Genomic DNA, 18,355 nt, shown 5'->3' with positions numbered 1-18,355 from the left:
TCAACAAGAAGTGGTTTAAACTTCCGTATCATGGAGTAAGTTGCAATATAGAATCAAAGATTCACAGTTAAATCATAATGGTACCATGTCATACCTCAGACTAGGAGGTCAGGGACATGAACAAACCTTTGTCATTTAAGGACCAGAGAAGTATGTCTTACGCTGATGATTATGCAATCAAGGTAAGCCATTGGGTTATGCTCAATGTTTCAGCAGAACATGAGACTTGATGCATACGGCGAGCATGCTTCCAGGGACAGGGACAGGGCCAGGTAAAGATGATTAAATTAAAAATAAACACCACAACCCTTTTATCAATATTTTTTATTTGGACCAGACAATCTCACTTTTAGAGTTTAGATAATGCTAGACAATCAGCGTGAGAGGGTGACTCAATGTTCTCAGCAGATGGTCTCGCTGATGAGAAATTTAGAGAGATTTAGTCACATACATCAACATGCTTCTAGGGACAATGATGTGTCAAAAGTTGCATACTAGGCTTAGAATTGCCACCGTCAGATTCCTTAAGAAAATGGTACATAAGAGTAAACAATATAAGAATATAAACAAAAGAATTAGTCAAAGAAGAAAATAGTTTAAACAGGGAAAAATATGCAGCTTTTTCAGAAAGGTGATAAAGACTTGTTCCATCAAATCTTTGGAATTGAATGGTCATTAATGCATTTCCATTTTCCAAGATATCTACCCCTTGAATTTTTGGATATAAAGGAAAGCACAAGCAAATATAAACTCATCACTAAACATCTCATTATGAATGAAGAGTGATGAGGCTGTTTATCATTGAAGCGTTTCAGATGCTTTCCAAGGTTCATGTTCAACAGGAGCAAGATAATAAGTGAAGATTAGTATTTGTAACCAACGAGTTAACTGGCTTTAATCCATAAAACCATCATGTCTTCAAGATCAACATGAGGACATTCAAGGTTTTATAGGATCATGAGTCAGTAGATGAAAACAAGACTTACTGCATTGATGGTTTCTCTTTGCATCCATAACAGTGAGTGAAGGAGAAAGAGGGTATCCTCAAGAAGAAAAGGACATGATGCCACTCTTTTTCTCAACACCAAGAGCATTGAGATCCTTCAAGAAAGCTCCAGTCCTTACAAATTCTAAAGTAATAAGATGCAGATAAATCTTAGATAGGCTTGAGAAAAAGTACATGTAAATACTAAATGTAAGATTTTGCAATCATAATAAAAGAAGCACTTGTTTTTGTGTTTTTCATAAGACAGAAAACGATTAGAAAATAATTTAGACATAGAAAGCATGCCAAGATCGACAATTAATTTGTTCAAACTCTTTTCATCTACTGCCTGGGTGAAGATGTCAACCAGCTAATCAATGGATGAAATATAGAACAATTCCACTTTTTTCTTTTGAACTATGTCCCTGATGAAATGATGGCGAATGTCGATGTGTTTGGTCTTGGAATGTTGTATTGGATTCTGTATCATCTGAATGGAACTAGTGTTGTCACAGCAGATGGGTGTCTTCGAGAAGTTTAGACCATAATCCAAGATCTGATTCTGAATCCATAGAATCTGAGCACAACACCTTCCAGCAGCAACATATTCAGCCTCAACGGTAGAACAAGCCACTGATGTCTACTTTTTTCTAGACCAACTTACCAATCTATTTCCAAGCGTTTTATCTCCTCCTAAAGTGCTTTTATGATAAATTCCATGCCCGCCAATCGGAGTCAGTGTATCCCACCAGCTTGAACTCAGAGTCATGAGGATACCATAACCTAAGATTGGGTGTATGTTTTAAGTAACAGAAAATCCTTTTGACAGCGTGAATATGATATACCTTAGGACTGGCTTGATATCGGGCACACAATATGGTGGCAAACATAATATAAGGTCGACTGGTTGTAAGATAGAGTAGTGAGCCTATCATTCCTCGAAACAGAGTTGTATTCACATCAGTTCCACCTGGATCAATGCCAATAGACGCTGATGAAGACATCAAAGTCTTTACCGGTTTTTAATAAGAGAAACCATACTTCTTCAGCATATCTGCAATATATTTAGCTTGACAAACAAAAATACCATCAGTTAGTTGTTTGACCTGCAAGCCCCAAAGGAGGGTTAGTTTACCCATCATGCTCATCTCGAATTTCTTGGCCATGACCTCCGCGAATTCTGAACTTAACTTTTCATCAGTGGATCCGAAGATGATACCGTCCACATACACTTGATAAAGAATGATATGAGATCCCGATTGATTTATGAACAAAGTGTTATCGATCTTTCCTTGTTTATATCCACTTGAGAGAAGATAGCTTGTCAACATGTCATACGATGCCCTAGGAGCCTGCTTTAAGCCATAGACAGCTTCATCAAGACGATACACATGATCCAGAAACTCTTCAGTTTCAAACCCTTGAGGTTGTTTTAGAAAGACTTCTTCTTAAAGATCTCCATGTAGAAAAGTAGTATTGACATCCATTTGGTAGACTTTGAAGTTTTTGAAAGAGGCAAAAGCTAGAAACAGACGAATTGCTTCAAGTCTTGCAACTGGAGCAAATGTTTCATCATAGTCTAACCCTTCAAGCTGACAGAACCCTTAAGCTACAAGCCTATCTTTGTTTCTTATGACGATTCCATCTTCATCCATTTTGTTTCTGAAAACCCAACAAGTGCCAATGATAGTCTTTCCTTGAGGTTTAGGAACAAGAGTCCACACACGATGATGCTCAAATTCATTTAGCTCACCCTGCATGGCCTTAATCCAGTCAACTTCTTTCAAGGCATCAACAATATTCTTTGATTCGATCAGTGAGACGAAGTTTACAAACATCCAAAAGTTGTTACTGACTCTGCTGCGAGTAAGAATACTAGAATTTACATCTCCAATGATTTGAGATTCAGGATGATCTCAAAGGACTCTTGGATTAGAACTTTCATTTGTATTGCTATGAGAAGAAACTTCCTAATTTGATGATTCAGCTTCTTCATGGACAATAGGCTGATCTTCAGAGATAGGTTGAGAATTGATTAATTGATCAACATTGGGAACAATAGGATCATCGTCATTTGATAAAAGCTTAGGAACAGGATTTGAATGACTGTAAGTAAGTTCATTTAGAATTAACGAGGGGTGATCAACTCGATCATGAATGAATGAGTCCTTATCAAAGGTGGCATGAATTGTTTCTTCAACAATTTTCCTTGAAAGATTAAATACCCTGAAAGCCTTGCATACACTGGAGTATCCTACGAACACTCCATCAGCTTTAGCCTCAAACTTCGAACGATGATCTCTTTGATTCAAGATGTAACAAACACATCTAAACACATGAAAATATGAGATGTCTGGTTTCCTTCCTTTTAGTAGCTAATAAGTAGTTTTCCCATGATGTTTAATAATAATAGACCGGTTTTGGGTATAACACGATGTATTGAAAACTTCGGCCCAAAATAACAATGAAAGACCAACTTCAACAACCATATATCTTCTAGCTTCAATGCAAGTTATGTTTCTTCTTTCTGCAATACCATTTTGTTGGGAGTTCTAACTGCCGAGAAGTTCCGAGAGATTCCTGAGACTGAGAAAAAACCTTCTAGAGAGGAGGATCTGAATTCAGTTCAATGATCACTATGTAATTTCTTTACTTTGTGATCATAGAGGACTTCCCACTGCTTAATGAGAGTAATGATTTCATCAGCGGCATGACTCTGCTTTCTTAAAAAGACTACCCACGTAAACCTTGAAAATTCATCCATAATGACAAGAGTAAATTTTTTCCCAGCTCTTGACTTGATCGGAATTGGTCCAAATAGGTCCATATGAAGGAGATGAAGAGGTTTGATGATTGAAGAACAGGACTTTGGCTTGAATGAAGACTTAGTTTTCTTCCCTTTTTCACACGTTGAGTACAGTTTGTCCTTGACAAATTGCATCTTAGGAATTCCTCTCACAAGCTGATTTCCTGCAATCCGACATGTTCTTGAAGTTCAAATGCGATAGCCTTTTGTGCCATAGGCAATTTAGATGATACTTAGCACAAGAGAAGAAGCAACAACGAAGTGAGTTGTCAGCAGAAAAATATCCATAACATAGATGTCGTTTTGTCGATTTGCAGTAAGAATAGTGATGTTCTTTTGATCAACAACTTTTCCTTCTCTCTTGTTAAAGAGAAATTCATAGCCAGTGTCACACAGTTGACTGATAGAAATGAGATTATACTGAAGACCTTTCACATAAGAGACATTTTTGAAAACAACAGAATTGCACTTGATTGATCCATATTCCTTTGTAGCTGCCTTTCCATTATATCCATATGTAACTGACGGACCATCATTCTTTATGAAATCTTCCAGGAGAGACTTGAATCATGTCATATGTCTTGAACAACCGTTGTCTAAATACCAATACTACTTTCCACACTTATCCCTAGTTTCCTCAAGAATCATCTCAGGTCCTCTAAGACCTACTCAAAAATATCCTTCCGATACCTACTCAACAACAAAACAACCGCACTAAAATACTTCCTAGGTTCTCCTAGGATTTCCCACCTCCCCTGCCATCAGCTGCTGAAGGGCTCCAATCAATGTCAACCAACCACTTCATGAATACAATTACATGCAACAAAACTTAAATAATCCTTCGACTAAAGGACCCAACCCTACAACGGTTAGACTCAAACGAGAACTGCGCAATAGGGCCAAATCTTTCACTTTAAGATTACTTAACCTCCATTGCATGTAACTTAATGTATTCATTTGATAGTTTGCTCACATCAACGTGAGCCCCACAAAGCACAAAGCAAGCAACAAAGACGACTGGCACTAAGATACTATACAATTAGGCAGATCCTCATATGAAATTCTCGATCGCTATCTCCCAGCATCTTGGATGCACCTTCGCCCTGCCCTCACTCTCTCAAGAGTGGCTAATCATTCTATGTGCTATCCGACCATGAACTGTACCCACTCATGAAACTTCCACCAACCTTGCAACATTCATGCAGTAACATTCCAATCCATAAAATAACCAAGAACATCCATCTCACATACTATAACTCATTTTAGGAACTTCCACTCTCGCTGTTGATTGCCTTACGCATACAAATTACACCCAATCTAGCATCCTATGCTTCCTAGACTACAGGGCATCACATATCAGGCCAATCTATCACTGACTAATCAGAACTAGCATGCAAGTCTACAAGCTCATAAAATAGGCATACAAGGCATCTCTCCTAGCATTCTATCATGTAAACACTGAGCGGATCCTTAGCCCTAACTAGAATGTGATTCACAGATTCATAAATAAAATCATATCAAATAACATGTATGAATATTTTGGGAAAAACTTACTTTAGCTCGGTCAATTGCATGCACCACACCCTTTCTTGTATTAGAAAACCCATCTATTTAAAAACATTTCTTTTTGAAAAACTTTACCAAACCCTCAGTTTAAGTTCAGACATACCCGAGAGTATGTCCAAATCCATCAAACCAAGGCTCTGATACCAACTTGAAACGTCCCAAAAATTTTCATTTTTAAATTAATAAAACAGTAAACCATAAATGTAATTGAATTTTATCAGTACATCATCATCATCAGAGTAAATCACAAAATGCAGAAACGAATGGTGTGTGCTTTGTAATCATCTCGGGCTCTTCCCTTTGAAACCAGAAGTGCCTAAAACATAAACTGAAAACTATAAGCACAAAGCTTAGTGAGTTCCCCAAAATAACACATACCTTACATAATAAACACATAATGGGCCCCCCCGACATTAAGCCCCACTCGTTATACAGATCTGTCAGTCATCGGGCCCCGTCCAACATACATATAAAACATATAAACATATAAACACATAACACATGCAATAATCACAAAGATACATAGCATACATAATGGTCATCGGGGCCCGCCTGGCATCGGGTCGTACCCGGTAATCATAAAACCACATACAAATAACTAGCATATAATAGCCCGGCAGCGAGCCCCTCTCGGTAAACATAAAACACATAAAACATGCAAGACTCACGCAGACAACAAACATACTAAACATAACAACCATGGGTCGGCATTGGTGCCTTCAACCTGCTAAACATAGTGAGGAAACTCACCTCAATCCGCTGATGATCAAATAACCGCTCGGACCGCCGAACCGGATAACCTCGCGCCAACTAACAATAAATACAATCTTAATCAATAATTAACCCAATAACCCAAAATACCCTTAGGTCAAACTTGGTCAACCCTGGTCAAAGTCAAAGTCAACGATTAAGGTCCAAAAGTCAATATTTCTTCCCAACGGAGTATATCCTGCGTACCAAGAGAGTACGCCCAACGTACTCTGATGTTGACCAAAAGCGGGGGGCTGACTGCATACACGCAACACACCACCTGGTACACCCAACGTACTCACCCCAGTCCCAAAACTCCATTAAGAACTTATTCCATTAAGTTCTTACATCCAAAACTCAGATGCAAGCCTAAAATGATGTCCTAAGTCATAAAGTTTCCAAATTTATGACTTTGCATGGCTATAAAGTGCTTAATGTCCAAAACCCTAAGTTCTTAACCCAATAAGATGTCACAACTCTTGCATGGAATAGATCAAGGGCCAAGATCACATTTTTATAGTTCATAATAGTTTTATAATGGATAAAGTTTCCAACTTTATCCATTAGAATGGTCCCAACAAACAAGATCTACTCTTTAAGTCTCAAAGGGACCCAAAAGTTCATCTTTTTCAGCTTAACCCATTAATTACAAGTCTCCAACTTTCAAATCTGAATCAAAATGATGTTTAGATGGATAAAGTTTCCAACTTTATCCATAACAAGGTCACAAACTTTCAAGATTTAAACTTTATGCACTAAAATGACCAAAAGCTCATAACGTCCAAAACTAGTTAGATCTAACAAATGCATTATCAAGATTCAAACTTGATACCTCTAGAAGATAGATCAAGGTGAACAAAGTCTAGATCTACAAGCTCCAATGCAACCAACACTTATCCAAGAAGTTCCTCCTTCTCCAAGGTGCACCATGCATACTCCAAAGCACTCAACAACACCTTCTTTTAACACACAAGGCTCAACTAGGGTTAGGGTTTCATGGAAGGGGTGTTGGAGGGGTGGAGGCAGAGAATGGAATGGGTTTGGGGGAGTCAAGGAGCTTAAATAGGGCTCAAACCACAAAAATAGGGTTTGGGCATTGATTGTGTATGCCTAACGTACTTCTGGTACGCCCAACGTACTCAAGGTGCCTCAGTACGCCCATCGTACTCCCCTTTGTACGCCCAACGTACTCAGTATAACCCAAAACCGACCAAACTTCAAATGGGCATAACTTCTTCGTTCTAACTCCGATTTTGACGTTCTTTATATCCATGGAAAGGTAACGAGAAGCTCTAGACTTCTATCAACTCATCCTTGACTTAAAACTTTTCGAACAAAAATCCAAAATTCATAAAAGCCCGAACTGACACTTTATTGGAATACCCCTTGGCTCCAAAACACAAACCGAACTCCCGGATCATCCAAATTACATTATCCACACCCAAATGGGTCTATATCTCTTTTTCTCAAAGGCCCTAAGCCTGATGATACTCGGTCTTCGGGTCACCACCCCCACATAGGAAACGATTCGAAACAGGGCGTTACAAATAATAAAGCTTCTCACACCTTTATTGTGTTAATCTTTTAAAAAATGTTATGCATTATTCACCATACCAACAAAGTAGATATCTTCCAGAAGATGTTTTTTGCCTTTAGAACACGTAAAAGGGTACCGTACTGCCGTACAAATACTCCTTGGTAGTTAAATTCTACTTGAAGGTACAAAGACGTTGCCATTATACCTAGATTCGGATGTTGTTCTTCAGTTTCAAGAACACATTGAACGGTTTGATAGGAAAATGTTTTTTTATGATGTTAATAAACAAGGAACTATGATGTTTATTAACGAATATGGATGAAATTACATACATGACAAAAACAAACCTACTAAATGCCATGTATGAATGGTAACCAGTTTACCTCTTACTCATTTTCTTGGTAACGGTGTTTTTAACATCTAAGTACCACCTTTAAGCATGTATACGACAATTTCTTTTAAGAATCTATTTATATCAAAATTTATATTTTTTTGGGACAAGAATGACATTATCTCTTATATGAATAGTGGAGGGACCATTTTTGTATCACGTCTTCTACTTTCAAGTCTTTCAGTACACATTTGTAGATTTTTTCCACTTTGAAGATCCTAATCCAATAACTTTGCTCAACTGTAGAGGTACTTTGTTAGGCGAAGTGCTCTTCGGGATAGAGCACCGATCAAAGCTGCTGACATAGACGAACAACCTTGTCGAACTCTCACACTCCTAAAATCCTCCTACCAAGAACCCAACAAATTCAACCTGTTAGTTCTCTCAACTACCGCTTTATTTGCTTCTGATTCGATTACATATCGTTAGTTCACCCAAAACTGGTGTCTGGCTGGGTATCACTTCTTTTTTCATTTAAAATCAGCGATCCATATTAAATTCTTTGATCAATGTTCATGTCAGTCGCTTAAAACCGCACAATTTATTGGGTTGGTCTTGAATTTTATAGAAAGAAAAAGGGTACAGTGATTTCAGTTAATCGAAATTCGAAAAAGTCCATATCAGGGGCTCATTATTTATTAGTTTTTACAATTATTAGCTGAACTTGTAGTTATATTATTAATTCCCATGTGGGTATGATAAATTTTGTATCGATAATGGGATTTGGTATTGGTATGTATTTAATGTTAAAATTTATTGATTGTTGTTTGTGCGTTCGTTTGGTTTTACCTCTTTGGTGCCTTCGTATGTGTGAATTTCTGAATAATTTATTTCTGAATTGTCTGTCTGTATATGAATTGAAGTAATGGAGGAATCCAATTTGATATTGACCTGTTTAGGAGGTGGTTAGGTGGAGAAAGTGATAACATTGAATTTAGCAATGAATATAAATGAAGAAACCAAGAACATAAATGAGAAAAGTAACTCAGAAGAGGGAGAAGATACAGGAAAAGAAATGGTTCCACCTGTTGCAAATTCAATTCACAGATCAAGTTCAAGGCCACAGCTTGATCTTAGTGGAGCAGCCATTCAAGGGAATTTTGAAGAAAGAGATCCCACCATTCTTTTGCCTAATCAATCTGATGATATATCACATTTGGCATTAGACATTGGAGGTAAACTTTCTTCTTTTAGTTCAGTTTCCATCAATTAGTTGTAATTTTACAAGATTGCTCTTTGTTCTTTATGAAAACAAAAGACTTTTTTATTTGCTGTGTTTCTTGAATGCCTTTGTAGTTGTAAATATTATCTAATTTCAACGACTTTGCATCAGGCTCTCTCATCAAGTTAGTTTATTTTTCAAGACATGAGGATAGATTAGTCAATGACAAAAGAAAGAAGTCCATGAAGGAGAGATTTGGAGTTATAAATGGTAACAGGAGGAGCTTTCCTATCCTTGGAGGGAGGCTGCATTTTGTGAAATTTGAAACAGCTAAAATTAATGAATGTCTAGAATTCATCCACTCAAAACAACTTCACAGAGGAGGTGCAATTCTTTTGTTACTCTTTCCCTATTATTTCTATTCATTTCACTTATACTTTTCATCTAATTAAACTTATATATATTTTCTATCATGTATGATATGAATATTGATATGAACATCGGTTAGACAACGACAATGCAGTAATCAAGGTACACACGTTTTTTTCATCAATGTTTAATGCTTTCACCTTTATATATTTTTATAGCTTTAATCATTTTACATCTGTATCTTGCTTCATTTTTTCTACCTATTAACTTATTATAATGTTTTGAAAAGGCTACAGGTGGTGGGGCATACAAGTTTGCTGATTTATTCAAAGAAAAACTCGGAGTTAGTATAGAAAAAGAAGATGAGATGGATTGTCTTGTAGCTGGTGCAAATTTTTTACTAAAGGTGCTTTTCTATTCTATTCTTTTTCATGAATAAATTTAATAAGTCCATGCATATGTTAATTAGGTATAAAAAAAAAAAAAACTAAATTTTATGTAGGCGATTCGACATGAAGCCTTCACCCATAAAGAAGGTCATAAAGAGTTTGTGCAGATAGACCATAATGATTTGTATCCATATCTTCTTGTTAATATCGGATCTGGTGTTAGCATGATAAAGGTACCTTTTTTTTTTCTTTTCTTTTTTGATTCTTTTGATCTTTTTTATTAAGTATTTTGCGTTTATGTAGGTTGATGGAGATGGGAAGTTTCAGAGAGTTAGTGGGACCAATGTAGGTGGTGGGACATACTGGGGCTTAGGGAGATTGTTGACTAAGTGCAAAAGGTTACTCTTATTTGACCATTTTGGTCAACTCTTTGACTCTCCACTTTGACTTCCCGTTTAACAGTAGTGTCATTACAGTTTTGATGAGCTTTTGGAGTTGAGTCAAAGGGGAGATAATAGCTCTGTAGATATGCTTGTTGGGGACATTTATGGGGGATTAGATTACTCAAAGGTAATCGGTTGTAGAATGTAAATGTTATGTTTTTTTATGAAACTTATAAAGTTTATAACTTTTTCACTCCTTTGACTTGATTACCCTTTGATCTCAGATTGGACTTTCTGCATCAACAATTGCTTCCAGTTTTGGTAAAGCAATTTCAGAGAACAAGGAGATTGAAGACTATAGACCTGAAGACATTTCTCTCTCTCTTCTCCGAATGATTTCTTACAATATAGGACAGGTATGATGTATAGTGATTTTGTCTTTGATGAAACAGGTGTTTCCTTTAAATCCAATAATAAAACCATTTTTCATAGTTGATTAATACTTGTGCATAAGTCCTTAGCATATGCAAGTAATATCAAAGAAGATAATGGACAATGTATACTGTGGATCTGATTTCAATTTGATTTATGTAGATATCTTATTTAACTGCATTGCAACTTGGAATTAAACGAATATTTTTTGGAGGATTTTTCATAAGGGGTCATGCTTATACCATGGACACCATTTCTTTTGCCATTCAATTTTGGTAAGGATTACAATCTTTTTCCATTAGACATTTGATTTTAAGTTTTTAGCAAAAGGATTTAAGAAAATTTTGTTTTGATCTTATTCCTTTTTTTTAGGTCAAAAGGAGGGGCACAAGCTATGTTTTTGCGCCATGAAGGTTTTTTAGGAGCCTTAGGTGCATTTATGAGTTATGAAAAGCATGGATTAGATGATTTAATGGTTCATCAATTGGTGGAAAGATTTCCAATGGGTGCTCCATATACTGGAGGAAAGATCCATGGGCCTCCACTTGGGGATTTAAATGAGAAGGCAAGTATATGGTCAACAAACATAATATGAGTTATATGATCAAACAACATGCTATCATTAGTCTTTGAGTCTTTAATGATTTAATATTTTAATCACTGCATACATTATTCGACTCATTCTCAACTTGTTAATCTTTCTAGGTCAGTTGATAACTTAATATAAAGCAGAATGAGTTGTAATTTATAATAAACATTTAGTGTCAAGATTGATGCAAATTGGATAACTAATGTCCTTATATGTGATCTGAGCATGTTTTATGGCTTTTGAAGGGTGGATACAAAAGTCCAGATCTTGTATATAGCAATCAGAGAGGGAAAAATGTGCAACTTGATTGGCAATTCTATCTTGTATCTGCTTTTAATATATATATCTCTTATGTAAAATAGAAATAGGAAAGATCATGTATGGGTTTTGCAATAAAATTAGTGTCATATTCAATGCTTTGAAGAAACTGTGTAGAGTTATTTATGTGATATTGGCGCATCAGAAAGTATTGTAATCCTGTTGTAATGATGAAAATCTTTGTGATTTAATTAATGCCCATTTATGTATGTATTGCTTATGAGATCCAAATTGAAATGGTTTTATAAACCATTGTCAATTTCCAATATTAAAAGAAAGTTACAACATGCATTCAGAAGTAACTGACAAGTAGGTTAAAAAGTCAAAAATGCTTTATATTTTAGCATTTTGTTCATGTGCCAACTTTATTAAATCCTGAACTAATTCAACTGGATTTGGAATATTCAAGTTGCATTTCATCACTTTGGTATATAAATGTTCATGTAGTCATAACCTTTTGATCTATGTGTTTCTCTAAATGTTCATGTAGTCATAACCTTTTGATCTATGTGTTTCTCTAACTTTGCATGATAACTTAGTTAGAAATATTAGATATTATGGTTTATTCTTTTAGAGCTAAAGGTTACTACTTTATTGACCTAATATTGTATTTATAACTTATTGCAGATATCATGGATGGAGAAATTTGTACGTAAAGGAACTAAAATAACTGCTCCTGTTCCAATGGCTTCTCCAAGAACTACTGGTTTAGGTGGATTTGAAGCTCCATCATCAAAAGGAGACACCCTTCGTTCTGATGAAAGTAATTTAAATGTTGGTGTTCTTCATCTTGTTCCCTCATTAGAAGTCTTCCCCTTGTTGGCTGATCCTAAAACGTATGCAAATCACTACTATTTTACTATATGTTTACATGTTCATTTGCTACCATAAATTAGTATCTACATCACTACATGTTTGAATGATTAAAGATTCATCTTTTTTACAGCTATGAACCCAACACTATTGATCTTGCAGAACCCAATGAGCTTCAGTAAGTTTAAAGTTTTTATTTGGGTCAATGAGATAAAAGGGTTATTGTTCTTTTTTTTTTTTGTTGATTTGGATATTTATTTTGTTGCAGATATTGGTTCACAGTGTTGTCTGATCATTTACCGGATCTTGTTGATAAGGTAAATGGGTTATATTACAAACTTTCTTTCCATACCATGATTGAATGAAACAAACAGGAAGGAATCACATTCCATTCCATTAGGCAAAATGAACAGTTTCTTTTTAATTCCAATGGAATGAACCATTCCATTCCCTCCTACCAAACACTACTCTAAAGTTGTTAAAAAATTTGCAGGCAGTGGCAAGTGAAGGTGGAACAGATGATGCAAGAAGAAGGGGTGATGCATTTGCTCGTGCTTTTTCTGCCCATTTGGCAAGGTAAGACTAAATTCGATAATTTTTTTTTTATCTAATTTGGGAAAATTACAACAATATAAAAACTAAATTTCAAAAGCTTGCATCTTTTTTTTTCAAACTTGTTGTATTTTACACAACTGATTACAGGTTAATGGAGGAGCCTGCTGCTTATGGAAAGTTAGGGCTAGCAAATCTGCTTGAGTTGAGAGAAGAATGCTTGAGAGAATTCAACTTTTTTGATGCATATAGCACTATAAAACAAAGGTATTATACTATTATGTATATAATTTTTTTATTATTTATCTTTAAACCCATTTAAAATTTCATTTTTTATGGCAGAGAAAACGAGGCATCACTTGCTGTCTTGCCCGACCTTCTAATGGAGCTTGATAGTATGAGTGAGGTATAAGTTATAACACCATTTAAAAGGAAAAAAATTACATAATTAACCCAAACTCCTTATAGAAATACAATCTTTTCATGAATCTTGATGCAACCATTGTTTGATTTTCAGGAAACAAGATTACTAACATTAATAGAAGGTGTTCTTGCTGCAAACATATTTGATTGGGGATCTCGTGCTTGTGTTGATCTTTATCACAAAGGAACAATTATTGAAATCTATAGAATGAGTCGCAAAAAAATGCAAAGACCTTGGAGGGCAAGTCTTTTTTCCAGCAATTTAATTATTCACTTTACATTACATAGCCTTTTTTTTAACAAATAAAAAAAATCATTTTTTATATTTTAGGTGGACAATTTTGATGCGTTTAAGGAAAGAATGGGTTTTGGGGAGAATAAACCGCCACGTCATAAACGGGCTTTACTTTTTGTGGACAATGCGGGTGCGGATGTTGTTCTGGGCATGCTTCCATTGGCCCGTGAACTTTTGCGCCGTGGAACTGAAGTGAGTTGGTCAAGGGTTTGAGTCTCAACAGCTGCGGTGTCTGCAGTTGCAGTGTGGGAGTTTTAATTCCAATGCTGACTAGCATTTAATATATTAGCAACGTGATCCAACCAATTTTTCATATAAGACAAAAAAGAAAATAGTAAAAATTGGGCTCCTTCTCTCCTCCATGTGTCATACATACATTGGTTAGGTTAAATTACTTTTTTTTACATAATTATTTGGTTATTAATCAAACTTTATCTTCATTAAAGAAAATAAAACACACTAAAATATGTGAAAGAATTTTCTCTACAAATAGAGAACAATATTGATATATTTCCATATATATTTAAAAAAAAATATATTTCTTATATATTTGAAATATAAAATAATAAAAGTAATTAAATCTTTAATATATTTTAAAATAAAATAACTTGTTTATATTTCTTATAATTCAATAATAATTAAAGTTGATAATAAATAAAAAAAAACATTTTTTAATGAAAGATCATGTTCGGTTGCTTGTAAAGTAACAAAAACTGAAATCGTTGGGTTGTGTATGTGGAGGAGAAAGAAAGTTTTTTTTTTTTTTTTTTTTTTTTTGTTTTTTTTTTTGTAATTAAAAAATATTGAGTTGGTTTGGGTTGTTGATAAACATAGTCCTATGCCAAGTCACCTATGTGGGCCAGCATTGGGATTGCCGGAAGAATAACCCTTTTGCAGAAGCTTTTTCTTTTTACAACTGGCGTTGGTCAATGTAGAAAAAAAGATGTGAAATGACATAAATACCCATAATAGATGACCACTTATTTACGGATTCTTTTTGCAGGTTGTGCTTGTTGCAAATTCTCTTCCGGCGCTAAACGATGTAACTGCCATGGAACTTCCGGAAATTGTAGCCGAGGCTGCCAAGGTTTTATAAACTTCCATTTTTTTTTTTTAATAAACAGATCTTTTAAAACATCGATTTTTTAAAAAGAATATTATAATGAAGCAAAGATTGTTAAAAACAAACAGCACTGTGACATTCTTCGTGGAGCTGCTGAAGCTGGTGGCCTACTTATGGATGCAATGATCAGTATTCAAGACAGTCCAAGAGAGAAATCATCTTCAACTCCATTAATGGTGGTTGAAAATGGCTGTGGAAGTCCATGCATTGACTTGAGACAGGTCAGCTCTGACCTAGCTGCTCTTGCCAAAGATGCTGACTTGGTATGCTGACCTGGAATTTTTTTTTTTTTTTTCAGAATTCTATATTGCAAACGAGTTTTTATTGTGAACTTTTTGTATTTTTCAGGTCATTTTGGAAGGTATGGGGCGATCTTTACATACCAACTTTGATGCTCGGTTTGTATGTGATGCTCTCAAGGTAATTATAGCATTCTACTTTTTTTGTTAGGATCAGATTGCTATAATTGTGTAGATTTTCAAAGTAATATGTTTGTGATTTGTAATCAAGATTTTTTATTTATTTATTTATTTTTTGTAGCTTGCGATGGTGAAGAATCAACGGTTGGCTGAAAAGTTGATTAAAGGGAACATATACGATTGTGTGTGTAGATATGAGCCAGCCAGCTAATTGAAAATTCAAATCTTTTGTGTTTCTTTACTTTTTTTTTTTTTTTTTTTTGGATAATTTATTAATTATTATTTTGGTTTAACACAATAATTTTAAATTATTTGTAACGTATATTATGTATTAAATAAGTAGTATGATTATTGTAACTTTTATATCAAATGATCTAAATGAGAGAATTTTTTTATTATAAACATTTAGAAGTGTCTACAAAGAATAATATGTGTCACTAGTGGGGTATTATTCTTAGATTTGGGTGCGAGAGGTTCCGAGAAGTTCAGTATTTATTACTTTTACGTATTCCACCCCTTTATTCTTGTTAAGTTCTGTTTCGGTCCTCGATGTTCTGATTTGTAGCAAAAATGGTATTTTGTAGATATTTTATGCGTTATTAATTGGCCGACATTGGTTATTGTTTTATATTAAAAATTTGGATGAAATTGTTGCACGTATCATCTTGTATTGTAGTGGAATCTTTTTATTTTTATATATTAAAAGAATACATGACCGACTTCAATGTACCGGAAAATTATATAATGCAACGTTTTGAATTCAATTTTAAAATATGTTATGAATTTGTAATTAAACAAGAAATCTGGTTATTATAATTCAATTTTAGTTTATGTAACTACATCTTATATTTGATTATAATAATTTAAATATTATCTTAAAGAGTATTTTGTAATAAAAAGTTAAATAAAGATATGTTTTTGTGTATATGGAAATTTTCCCGAATAAAAAAAAAAAGACATGTAGATTTAGCTTAATAGATTAATAGTTCATTAAATTGAGGTGACTCTTGATTTTTCAAAAAGCCGTATAACAAGTCTATAAAGGAAAAAATGTGTCGACCTAAGCCATTATATACATGGATAAAGGCGAGTATGAAAAATGTATTTATAGTGTTAAAGTCCAAGGGATATGTGTTAGTAAAGTCATCACGAAACAAACACAAACAACATTTGTTAACTGTTATAACGTAAGCCACAAGTTTAGAGGAAACATTTGGTGTTTGGCAACTAATTTTGGAAAGTTTTTAGCTTTTATTTTTTAAAATGAAAAATATCGTTTGAGAGTATTAGTTTAAAGCTTTTATTTTACAACAAAAAACTTTTAGACATGATTGATAGTTGGAAGTTTTAATTTTTATTTGTGTAGAAATATTCAGATTAACTGTATAACTTTTTAAAATATAAGATTATATAAAAACTAAAAGCTACTCCTTATAATTTTTTCTTTGATACAGGATTTTTCTTAAAACAAACTCTAAAATATCATTAAAAGCTCTCAAAACCTTCACTGAAAGTTTTCAACTTTTACTTTCTAGTTTTCAGTTTTGAGCTTTTAATCTATGTCGTTTTATATGATTTTACAATTTAAAAAAAAAATACATCGAGAGTAAATCATTAAAATTAAAACATAAGTAATCTTTGCTTGATGCATTTGTGTTTTTCTCAGTTATCCAAGGCATGGGGAGATTTTGAAAAGTAAATGACTCATAAATCATAACTATTGTTTTAAATACAAATGGGGCAAGATTCTATCGTGTTTAATGAAATGTTATATTGATCGATTGACTTAGTATAGTAAGAAGCATTTTCGATTTTAAATTATTGAGTTGATTATACTAAAAGTTTGTTGTTATAGCTTCTAAGGTATAAAAAAAAAGTAAGTGTCAAGAACAACAAACCGGATTTAAGTACGGATGTGAGTTTCATATGTTATTTTGAAAATCGATATACATGCTAATATGATTTTACATATTATATTGACAAAACATAGTTTTCTGTTCACAAATCATGTGTTACAAATCTAATAACAAACATATCATTAAGAAAACGAAAAATGTTTTACATCAATACAGTAACCAACCGATTCAAGCAAATTAAATACATGTGACTATATGATAAAATTCATGCCATATAATGACACTTGATAGAAACAAAAGGCATGGCATTTGATCGACAAATGAAAACCACAAGTATTCAGTGATAATTGTTGTTAACAAGCATATGCATTTCTTTCCTGATTGACTTTTTTGCATTTATGAAAATGCATTTAACATGTTAGGTACTAATGTTTACCAATTAAATCAAAAACCATAAACTCTTAAATTTATACGCGTGCCATAAATATTTTATGTGATTCTTTAACAAATAATTAGGGGAGACAATGGTGCCCATGATACAAGTGTCGACCCAAGGTTTTCCTGAAAATTTTAAACTTAGGCCGTGGTTAGATGTCTATGCACTTTTGTTTATTTTAAGTTTTTATAAATTGTTATGTTTGACAAATTAAAAAGTAACTTATAAATAATATTAAAAAAAAAACTATTTATACAAAGGTTTCAACCGGTTTATTGAGTTATTCTAAAACTCTTCTAAATATATCCTTTATTTTTGTATTTTTATGTCATTTCTATTTATCAATTAGTTTTACAAATTATATTTTTTTATATGCTATCAACTAACTTTTAAATTAATATATCAAAAATAACCTTAGCATTAATCCTATAAATATGTATAGATGCCCCCAACGATGTAATTAAAAAGTGAAATTTCATACAAGAATTTCAAAATCCAAACCCTCTAAAATATTGCTAGTATTTTACGATTGAGCTGGTACATAAATGTTGAGACAACTAGTCACTCATGTTCTCTGGTTTACCATTTCTTTTTAAATGTGTAAAGATACAAACATATCTCGGTATTTTAAAAGCTTAAGAAGTTTTAAGATTAAACACGTTTAAGTGTTATCGTTTAATTAAGTAGAAATATAAGATAAGGAAAGTGGAAAACATGAATTATTAATTATTAGAGTAAAAACCGACTTAATTCACGTGTCC

The 18,355-nt window shown here is 33.8% G+C and overlaps 1 protein-coding gene across 4 annotated transcripts; it reads left to right on the top strand.

Moving 5' to 3' along the window:
* The first annotated feature begins 8,200 nt into the window (after nt 1-8,200).
* On the top strand, nt 8,201-15,706 carry LOC145107601 (pantothenate kinase 2-like). 4 transcript variants are annotated; one of them, XM_079044508.1, is made up of 23 exons: nt 8,201-8,409; nt 8,946-9,210; nt 9,369-9,581; nt 9,706-9,728; nt 9,856-9,972; nt 10,069-10,188; nt 10,259-10,353; nt 10,432-10,525; nt 10,623-10,754; nt 10,933-11,045; nt 11,143-11,335; nt 12,305-12,513; nt 12,624-12,668; nt 12,759-12,807; nt 12,984-13,066; nt 13,193-13,309; nt 13,385-13,448; nt 13,560-13,706; nt 13,797-13,952; nt 14,764-14,847; nt 14,952-15,146; nt 15,232-15,303; nt 15,424-15,706. In XM_079044508.1, exons 2-23 carry the CDS (start codon nt 8,976-8,978, stop codon nt 15,511-15,513), a joined length of 2,646 nt encoding a protein of 881 aa, XP_078900634.1. In that variant the 5' UTR covers nt 8,201-8,409; nt 8,946-8,975; the 3' UTR covers nt 15,514-15,706. The 4 variants fall into 4 exon arrangements, with proteins under 4 accessions (XP_078900634.1, XP_078900632.1, XP_078900633.1 ...); XM_079044506.1 differs by having other exon boundaries at nt 8,202-8,409; nt 8,935-9,210; XM_079044507.1 differs by having other exon boundaries at nt 8,202-8,490; nt 8,935-9,210.
* The last annotated feature ends 2,649 nt before the right edge of the window (nt 15,707-18,355 follow it).

Source organism: Lactuca virosa, chromosome 4, assembly GCF_052849685.1.
Source record: "Lactuca virosa cultivar CGN04683 chromosome 4, Lactuca_virosa_CGN04683_v6, whole genome shotgun sequence".
NCBI classification, from domain to species: Eukaryota; Viridiplantae; Streptophyta; class Magnoliopsida; order Asterales; family Asteraceae; genus Lactuca; species Lactuca virosa.
The sequence above is the reverse complement of the archived record's forward strand: the minus strand, read 5'-3'. Positions and strand labels throughout refer to the sequence as shown.

Coding starts and splice junctions, on each gene's coding strand:
- LOC145107601 (XM_079044508.1), top strand. CDS start 8,976: ATGAATATAAATGAAGAAACCAAGAACATAAATGAGAAAAGTAACTCA. Junction 9,729..9,855: donor ACGACAATGCAGTAATCAAG/GTACACACGTTT, acceptor TGTTTTGAAAAG/GCTACAGGTGGTGGGGCATA. Junction 10,189..10,258: donor CTGGTGTTAGCATGATAAAG/GTACCTTTTTTT, acceptor GCGTTTATGTAG/GTTGATGGAGATGGGAAGTT.